This window comes from Sinohyriopsis cumingii, chromosome 11 (genome assembly GCF_028554795.1).
Source record: "Sinohyriopsis cumingii isolate HCF-2022 chromosome 11, ASM2855479v2, whole genome shotgun sequence".
Lineage (NCBI taxonomy): Eukaryota > Metazoa > Mollusca > Bivalvia > Unionida > Unionidae > Sinohyriopsis > Sinohyriopsis cumingii.
Window position 1 is genome coordinate 23,303,792 of NC_142971.1, and position 11,118 is coordinate 23,314,909.

The 11,118-nt window shown below is 37.7% G+C and overlaps 1 protein-coding gene across 1 annotated transcript in view; it reads right to left on the reverse strand.

Annotated features, from left to right (window-relative positions):
- The window catches only part of LOC149787772 (uncharacterized), a 77,465-nt gene that overhangs the window by 47,568 nt on the left and 18,779 nt on the right, over positions 1-11,118 (reverse strand). The window contains exon 4 of the mRNA XM_089973969.1: positions 1,306-1,463. Within this exon, the coding sequence (XP_089830095.1) occupies positions 1,306-1,463 (158 nt within the window). The remainder of the gene's footprint in view (positions 1-1,305; positions 1,464-11,118) is intronic.

Sequence of the window (11,118 nt, forward strand, 5' to 3'; positions counted from 1 at the left end):
CCAAAACTAATTCTGAGAGTTTCAGAGATAGCGGGATAGGTGTCCAAATGTTGCTTATTGGGCACGATAATAGGTGTCTAAATGTTTCTTATTGGCTACGATAATAGGTGTCTAAATGTTGTTTATTGGGTAGGATAATAGGTGTCTAAATGTTATTTATTGGGTAGGATAATAGGTGTCTAAATGTTGTTTATTGGGTAAGATAATAGGCGTCGAAATGTTTTTATTGGGTACGATAATAGGTGTATAAATATTGCTTTTTTGGTACGATAATAGGTGTCTAAATGTTGCTTATTGGGTACGATAATAGGTGTCTAAATGTTGCTGATTGGGTACGATAATAAGTGTCTAAAAGTTTCTTACTGGGTACGATAATATGTGTCGAAATGTTTCTTTTTGGGTACGATAATAGGTGTCTAGTTGTTGTTTATTGGGTACGATAATAAGTGTCTAAATGTTTCTTATTAGGTACGATAATAAGTGTATACGCGTTTCTTATTGGGTACGATAATAGGTGTCGAAATGTTTCTTACTGGGTACGATAATAAGTGTCTAAATGTTGCTTATTGGGTACGATGACAAATGTCTTTATTTTTTGGGGGTACGATAATATGTGTCTAAATCTTGCTTTTGGGGTACGATAATAGGTGTCCAAATCTTGCTTATTGGGTACGAAACATAGTATCTAAGTGTTGCTTATTGGGTACGATAATAAGTGTAATACTGTTGCTTATTGGGTACGATAATAAGTGTATTAATGTTGCTTATTGGGTACGATAATAAGTGTCTAAATACTGCTTTTTGGGTACGGTAATAGGTGTCGTAAATGTTGCTGATTGGGTACGGTAATAGCTGTCGTAAATGTTGCTGATTGGGTACGATAATAGGTGTCTAAATGTTGCTGATTTGGTACGATAAAAGGTGTCTAAATGTTGCTTATTGGGTACGATAATAGATAACTGAATGTTACTTTTTGGCTACGGTAATAGGTGTCTAAATGTTGCTGATTGGGTACGATAAAAGGTGTCTAAATGTTGCTGATTGGGTACGATAATAAGTGTTTAAATGTTTGCTTATTGGGTACGATAATAGGTGACTGAATGTTACTTTTTGGCTACGGTAATAGGTGTCTAAATATTGTTTATAGCGTCCGGTTTTCAACAGTTGGATGCACGGTGTTCGATGAAATGTTTTTACAGTGTGATATTAGATGAGAAACATTGTACCGATTTGTTTTGAAAAGTGACGAGTAACCCCAAATGCCTATATTTAAACTGACCAAGAGTAATGCAAAACTGTAAATACCCTCTCTGATCTGTGGTAGTCGAAACGGTACAGATGTTTCCCTAGCGTAGAATATCATCGGATGAGGGTCGTCGATTAATTTGCCATTGGTAACTGCGAACCATGCAAAATCAGCCAGCACTTCTCCAGGGTATATGACTGTACTGTAACTGTTGTGCCTGTAATATTTCGATCACTATTATGAAGTAATATTGCCAGATGTTGTATTTAATCAGTAACATAAAATGTGTCGCATAAAATGAATCGCATTAATATTAAAAAATACTGTTGATGTATTACACTAGCTATCTCACCGCTCCGGTGGCCTAGTGGTTAGAGCGTCAGCCTCGGATGCGGGAGGTCGTGGGTTCGATCCCAGGCCGAGTCATACCATCGACTTACAAAAATGGTACTAACAGATATCTCGTTTGGCGCTCAGCATTAAAAGGTTAATGTTAGGAATGGTCGGCCTGGTGTCAGGATAATGCGAATGGGTGGGACATCATGCTACATGTCTTCGGCATGATGCCCCAGTGCTAGACATCACTATAAATTGTCACACTGCAGACATCGTAGCGATATGACTGAAAAATTGTTAAAGCTACGTTAAAAATCCAAATCACACACACACACACACACACACACACACACACACACACACACACACACTAGCTATCTCAAATCTACTTGTAATTGTTTTAGAAAGACGACGGCAATAAACATAAAAGAACACACCTTAGAAATGGGACATTCACCTTCAAAAATTAATTCAATATTCTAAACATTTGTTTTCTTTGTAGAATTTAACTGTTCTATTTGTGATGACCCCAGTGCTAGATATCACTATAAACTGTCACATTGCAGACGTCGTAGCGATTTGACTGAAAAATTGTTAAAGCTACGTTAAAAATCCAAATCACACACACACACACACACACTATTTGTGATGGTGCAGTGTGCTAGATCTTTGGACAAATATGTATAATTTTACAGCGATGAAGTTTGATTTAATTATATCTGATTTAATATATATATATATATATATATATATATATATATATATATATATATATATATATATATATATATATATATATATATATATATATATATATATATATATATATATAATTCTTTGTCAGTTTTAAAATCTTTTTTATTTTTCATTACATGATATTGTAATGTAAATTATTCACTAGAGATGATGCCTTTTTCAGAAATTAATTTGATCTTGACTGTTAGTTTATAAACACCAGGTGTTGATCTAAATCCTGACCTTGTTTCAAAATGTGTTGCATCCACGTAAACAAGTTCTATTTTATTTTAAAATGATTGGTTGTTGTTGAGGTCATGATGGGACTTCGTCTTTTAAACAATTTTTTTAATTTTTTTTTTTTTATTAGCGTACAGTGATTGGTTTTCGTCAGGATCATACTGGGTAGACGTGATCTTTAACAAGTATTTAGGTTCTATAAACGGCCAGAAGATGATCGCGTGACCTCTTGTTTACGTCTAACCTCTGTTTTGGAGAATTATTCTCAGTAGAAGCTGGGCTGTTAAAATATTAGTTGTATGTTGTGCTGTTTGGAGTTATTTCAGATTACTTGGATTCAAAAGGATTAATTCTGGTTTTTTTTTCTTCTGGGAAATACGTGTGCTTATGCCATATTGTGGAACAAGGACAGTTTTTTTTTTATAAAAATGTATTCAGCTATCAGAAACCGGAGTGATAAGTGATAATAGTAGTTAAGTGGGCCACTATACGTACAATGGAAATTAGCATTACGGAGACCCCTGGGCCACTATACGTACAATGGAAATTTAACATGGCGAAAAATCGTGGGTTAATATACGTACAAGGGGAATTAACATGGGAAAAAACTGTGGGCCGATATACGTACAAGGTGATTTAACATGGGGAATAGATCGTGGGACTGTCTAGGGACAATGGGAAATTTAACATTACGGAAACCCCTGGGGGATATAGCCTCAAGGGAATTTAACATATGGAAATTGAACATGGTGGGTCTGTATAGCGTCAAGGGGAATTGAACATGGTGGGATTGTCTAGGGACAATGATGGTAGAGGGTCAAACACAACAGAGACAGAAACATACATACACTAGTACAAGCGTGAGATTTATATATAAAGCATTACCAGGTCCTGAAATCTTTCTGGGGTGTTCAAAAATTTGCATAATTGTAATGATGCTATAAATAGCTATAATCAAGGAAATGCTCAACGACAAAATGGATGTGACTAAAAGTAACGTTAAAATGACGAAATTGTCCCAGAATTTAAAGGAAAATAAGCATATCCCCGAAAATTAAGTTACAATGGTTTAGACTAAAATGGATAAAATTAGTAACTACTTACAATATCAACTTCTGTGACGATCGTGGATAAATACCTATGTATCTATAATCAGCTGAAATTCCTATGAAATCCCACTATCTATTTATAGCTCCAACTTGTGGGTTTTTCCTTTGGAAAATCCCACTATCTTTTTATAGCCTCAGCTTGAGTGACGTTCCTGTTTATGAATTCTAGTATATATGTATAGCTACAAAATGTGGAAATCCCCAAGTCGATATTTATAGTCTCAAAATTTCCAGCGTCAGTGACGTCACTGTACTGAACACTAGGGGATAAATGGCAACAGTGTTGCAAGTGGCTGACCTGAATACGCGCTACTGTAGGTAGGTAGGTAGAGTGTATCTGATAGGGATAAAGTTAGTTTTATAGGGACAAACAGAGACCAATACACACACACACACACACACACACACACAACATACGCGCGCAGACTCACACACACACACACACACACACACACACACACACAGGGAAGAGGAAAAAACAAACCCCAAATATACTATCCACACTCGGGAGGAAGAAAAAAAAACAACCAAATATACGATCTACACAACGTACGCGAACACACACACACACACACACACACACACACACACACACAGAGGGAAGAGGAAAAAACAAACCCCAAATATACTATCAACACAGAAGGGAGATAATACAAACTCCAAATAAACTATCCACACAAACGTACGCGAACGCATACAAACCCCAAATATACTATCAACACAGAAGGGAGATAATACAAACCCCAAATAAACTATCCACACAAACGTACGCGAACGCATACAAACCCCAAATATACTATCAACACAGAAGGAGATAATACAAACCCCAAATAAACTATCCACACAAACGTACGCGAACGCATACAAACCCAAAATATGCTATCCACACAACGTCGCTAACGCATACAAACTCCAAATATGCTATCCACACTCGGGAGGAAGAAGAAAAAACAACCAAATATACGATCTACACAACGTACGCGAACACACACACACACACACACACACACACACACACAGAGGGAAGAGGAAAAAACAAACCCCAAATATACTATCAACACAGAAAGGAGATAATACAAACCCCAAATAAACTATCCACACAAACGTACGCGAACGCATACAAACCCCAAATACACTATCAACACAGAAGGGAGATAATACAAACCCCAAATAAACTATCCACACAAACGTACGCGAACGCATACAATCCCCAAATACACTATCAACACAGAAGGGAGATAATACAAACCCCAAATAAACTATCCACACAAACGTACGCGAACGCATACAAACCCCAAATATACTATCCACACAACGTCGCTAACGCATACAAACCGCAAATATACTATCCACACTCGGGAGGAAGAAGAAGAAAAACAACCAAATATGCGATCTACACAACGTACGCGAACACACACACACACACACACACACACACACACACACGCACACCACAGAGGGAAGAAGAAGAAAACCATTATACACTATCCACACGCAGTGAAGAAATAACCCTTTATATATATACTATCAACAGAGAGTGAAGAAAATAACCCATTATATTCCATCAACACAGAGTGAAGAAGAAAAAGTTTCTTGAAAGCACCTAAGCCCTCACCTGCAATGACCAACTCTGCCAAACACCTACACCCCACCCACCCCCACTCCCAACACTACAAAACCCATTTAACCCGTTATTTTATGGCATCAGTGTGTGATTTAGGAAACATCAAGACACAAAATGATGGACGAATAGACTGACTATTGTTTACGGACTTGCATGCCTAAAGAGCGTGCGTGAAGGAAAACATCCTTCCATTTCAATTCTAACTAAAACATGATCCAGAGGGATAGAGAGAGGTGAAAGAGCACAATTTCATAAAGTGTGAGTAAAAACAAAACACGCCATCCTTATTATACAATGTCAAGACCAAGAGACACTTACGTTTTCTTTCTGGTCTATTCTCTTTTAGAAGGTAGTATGAAATTTCACATCAGGGCCAACGCATCGGCTCACATTGTCAATTTTTCCATTTCCATGTTTTTACTGGCACAAGTTCTTCATCATCTTCAATTTCTTCTTCTGAATCCCTCTTCTCTGTTTCGTCTTGTTTTTGTTTCTTCTCTTTTCTCGTAGGGCACTCTGAATTCCAGTGTCCTTTCTCCTGACAACGATATTAGGCATCTTGACTTTTGTCTCTCTTTCTTAGACGAAGCAGGTATTCTGGAGACAAATACCCATTTACCTTTGCAGATATAGCAAACTTCAGTATCACTTACACACTTTCGTATGACTCTCATCAAATCAACGACCAAAAGAGTAAGTTTTGTTGCCACTTTCGCCTGTGAATTATGCTTTCGTATGACTTTTAGCAAATATTTGACCAGCAGGTCGATCTGTGCTGACTCTTCCATCTTCTTGATCGTTTGAGAGTGGGATGAATACTCTGACGCTAAGACACTCTCCTTATATACATGGACCTGCTGCGTATGAAACCTAGTCAAATGTAATTTTGCAATAAGATGAAACGATTTCATTGAGGAAGTAAAAAGCAATGATGTACCGTATCGCCTCACACAAAACCTGAAGTTTTAGTTCAAATCCGTGTCAGCGATTTCGAAGACGACATAACTGAGCTTTAATCAATGCTCTCCAATTATGCCACAAAACCACGAGTCTTGATTCACGCCAAAAGAAATTTCGTTCGGTCCATAAAAAATAGTATCACATCTGAGAAACGCAAAAACGAACTTCCAGAAAACTGAGAACGACGGCTTACACCTACAACGTAAATGTGTGAGTTCAAGTAGTGCGTAAAACTTAGTCAAATTAGATTTTTATAGTCAAGACGAAACGATCTCTTTTCGAACAAGAAAGCAGACACCAAGCGACAATGGCGATCCGTGTCACACAACACTTTTCAAAATGTATATTATCAGAGGTATGTTCTAGCGATCTGCACGGTTAAATTAAATGTTGATGTATTTTGCAATAAGACGGACACAATTTCCATGGGATCGCCCATGGTACGATTGTTCGTGCATTAGTTTAATTTTTAAAAATATTTTTTTATATAAATCGCCTATGGGATAGACCCAGTAAAGCATGGCCATTCTCGTCACTGTCTGAATAGCTACTCAAGTCAATTCGAAGCGAACGCGGTAAGAAAATAAGTATAGCCAATGAAATGGCTTACAACGGGTGATGCATTGTTTTGTTCTAGGGCTGTGTGGCATAATAATCCCTATGTTCTTGCGTTGTTACCATTACAGTGCAGACAGACTGAAATGTGAACTTACAAGCCCTCTTTGTGTGTGTTGTACCATTTCCTCTTACCACATCAAAATACTGAGCGTCACAGTATTGGTTCGCGTTTTCAAGCTGACCATTTTTTTATATCTCACTTAAACATTTCGACATAAACACTCACATCGGTAGAGTCAGAACAGACGTGTTACAGTATTGAGGGGCATGTTATCTTTTCTTTTTCAAACTAATAAATTTGGGGTTTGTATGAAGTAAAGAACCGAAAGTACAGTGAAACTCAAGGATGATGACCCAATCTGTCTGTCTATTGATGCGTGTATTTACTTAAGAAGAAATATGACCTCTAAAACACAAAGAGATACGGCAAGCATGATTAGATTAAACACAACGATGTTTTCCTTCACGCCCGTGTAATTTAGAGTTTCAATCGTCTTTGAAGACAAACTTGGTCTCCTTTTGTAGGGCTTGAAATAATAAAAAAAACTGAAAAATCTTAAGCACTTTGCTATAGATAATTTCATCAACAGACCAAACAACATAAATACCGTTACAACAATAGAAAGCCTTAAATCTTCTATCAAAAAGAAATGCATGAAAAAAATTAAAGATTAACGATAACTAACCAATGAAACCGAATTTAACAAAGGCAATGACATGTGAAGAAATGCCTCTCACTTTGGAAAGGTAGGCGAATGTACTCTGTCATGCACCGTCAACTTGAAAAAAATTATAAACAGAGAGAAACCTGAATTCAAAATTCAGTTGTTTCTTTTTCTTCAAAATTATTTCGTTTCTTGTTTCTTTTTTTTTTTTTTGGAACAAATCTAAGCACTAATATAGAGTGGAAAAGGGAAAATGCACATACAAGCTTTGATATTTCTGAAAAAAGGAGGGGATATTCCTAACGTTCATAACCACCTATATATGCTTGGACTTGTCTGTGACTTATCCACAAAACAAGATATACATATTTCTGGTCAAGCTGCAAGTGTGTGCGTGTTTTTGAAAATGGTAAAAATTGGATATACAATTTTCTCGTGACACTTATAAAGTGAAGAGTCTGTGCAAGTGTCAAAAGCCAAAGTCATATAAGTTTTGTATTTTGTACGGCTTGTAAAGATTTCTACTTTAGAAAATGTGAAGTATCACAAGTTATTATCACAAACAGAAGTGGAACATAGGGGCTTGCAAGAAAGAAAATAACCCAGACAGTTGGTGTCATCAAGAGTGCTAGAGACGGTACCCGAACTTGCTTGCCTGCTTACTTGAATTAAAGTGATTTTCGCTCTAATGGAGCATGTATCACTGGTTTAATAACGCACTGCGTGATTTTTAATTACTCCTGGGGAAGGAAAGAGAGCCTCATCCCCCAGGCTTTTATGTACTCACAGACTATTTTTAAATTTAGCCACTCAGGTGTAGGACTAACTAGTCCTTAACAACCTAACTGAAAGACTTTAAACATGAGTGGGAATTGTCTCACCACACACTCATTTTTTCTGTCCGAGCGTGGTAAAGGAGGAAAAAGGTGCTCAGCAAGACAGCCATGGATGTTAAGTACTCACCAAAACGCTAGCCCGTACTTATTTCAAATCAAGTCCCGTTTTTGCTAATGGACAATAAAAGGTACCAATAATGTGTTAACCACCTGTGCAATTAGTTCAAATCTAACGAGTCTGTTAAATTTCCTACTTTCTAACATATCTGTCTAATATTAGTACTTAGTGTACATAAAAATAGCCATACTGATCTTATTTTAAATTATTATGTCTAAGCGACATATACTAGTTTGGTCACTGTTAGGTTTAAAAAGTTAAGTTTGTTGTGGTGTTCCAATGGGTCAAGTTTGTTTCGAGAATAGTTTAGTCAAGGAGGGATACCAAGCCAAATATGGTTCCCTATTTAATAAAAAGCAATCTTTTGGAGCCCTAAAAAAAGTCTGTTTTTTCTGTTAAAAGGTAACACGTCTCTCTTTTGCTTTCACGTTCTTTCCCGCACTCCTAGTCTCATGATTCTTGATATCAGGAAATGCGTAGCCATGATGGGCGGTAATGTAAGCAGCGGTTTCTACCAGTTGACTGAGGGGGTATCCAGTGTAGGCTTGTCTGTAGAATTGGGGAAGAACTCTGACTTTGAATTCAAAAATGTTGTGTTGTGTTGTGTCTCCAGTCTGTCCATCCATTGTCGACTCATCTTCCTACGAAGATGTGCTCAAGATAAGCCAAGTTGAACGAAGCCTATGTGAATTTGCATAGGGTCATGACAAGTCTGATACCGAGACCTGAAGAGATAGACAATATCATAATGTTGAAAGTCACTGAAGACCTGAAAGAAGAGCTCTTCAAGGAGGAATTCAAGAAGGAGAAAGAAGAATGGACGGAGAAGTACAGACTTCATAAACAGCAGAGAGAGCAGCAACAGCAGCAGCAGCATGAACCTGGCAGAGGCTTTGTTAACAGTTTTATCGACACCAAAGAGTTCTTCTTCTCTTTCCGAAGAAGCAGACCTTATCCTGTGAGAAAGCCTGTCGTCAGAGGAGGCCGTCATCTTATAACCTAAGCGATCGCCATAGCTTCAACTTCCCAAAAAAAAATTTCAGGGCTACCCCATACTCTCGAAAAGAAATCACATTCCATTGCCTATGATACGTTAGTCAGTTAGAAGAAAAAATACAGAAGTGAGTCTATCAGCACATGATTTCTTTATCTTGGCTAGAAAGTGTGACTCTAAGTTGTTCGTTTCCGTCGCTTATCAAAATTTTAAAAATAGTAATGTTCTGTAAAAAGTGAATGAGTGTTTCTTTTAGGTCTGTGCGTTTTGTTTTCTTTTGTTGGTGATAATATGGATAATGTAAGTTCGGGTACAACGAAATTTAAAGAATTAGGTCCAGAACTCGGTGTGGAGGGAAGAAATATACGCAACAGCAGCGGGAGCAAGAAATGCAGACCTAGCCAGTTAGCACTCCACCCACCTCGAGAACACAAATAACAGCTAGTCAACAGCCGACTATACCTAACAAACAACCCGTCCCGGAAAGAGTGGTGGCAAAACAAAGGTCCAATTATGTTACACAAACGGTATGGCAAACTCAGATGTAATTATCGGAGGCACTACGTTCTTTTCTCACTCCGATACTACAGGCAATCTCAGCTGAAAGAACAACCACAACAACAATATCAGCGACAGACACCATAGCAGCGGATTTGAAACTATCTACCTCAACTGAAGAATTAGTATCAGAACCAGAAGAGGAAATTGAGGCGGTTGAGGAGGAGGGGGACGCTGACCCTCGTTGAGAAGTACACCGAAATGGGGCTAGATCAAGCATTGTATGACGTCAACATAGCAGGGCAGTTTATTACAGCCATACAATACTTTGCCTACAAATCTCTAGACACCTTTAAACCAAGACCTTCTCAATGGGGATTAGGGGTCAGAGTTCTTCCCCAATTCTACAGACAAGCCTACACTGGATACCCCCTCAGTGACCAAACTGGTATATGTCGCTTAGACATAATAATTTAAAATAAGATCAGTATGGCTATTTTTATGTACACTAAGTACTAATATTAGACAGATATGTTAGAAAGTAGGAAATTTAACAGACTCGTTAGATTTGAACTAATTGCACAGGTGGTTAACACATTATTGGTACCTTTTATTGTCCATTAGCAAAAACGGGACTTGATTTGAAATAAGTACGGGCTAGCGTTTTGGTGAGTACTTAACATCCATGGCTGTCTTGCTGAGCACCTTTTTCCTCCTTTACCACGCTCGGACAGAAAAAATGAGTGTGTGGTGAGACAATTCCCACTCATGTTTAAAGTCTTTCAGTTAGGTTGTTAAGGACTAGTTAGTCCTACACCTGAGTGGCTAAATTTAAAAATAGTCTGTGAGTACATAAAAGCCTGGGGGATGAGGCTCTCTTTCCTTCCCCAGGAGTAATTAAAAATCACGCAGTGCGTTATTAAACCAGTGATACATGCTCCATTAGAGCGAAAATCACTTTAATTCAAGTAAGCAGGCAAGCAAGTTCGGGTACCGTCTCTAGCACTCTTGATGACACCAACTGTCTGGGTTATTTTCTTTCTTGCAAGCCCCTATGTTCCACTTCTGTTTGTGATAATAACTTGTGATACTTCACATTTTCTAAAGTAGAAATCTTTACAAGCCGTACAAAATACAAA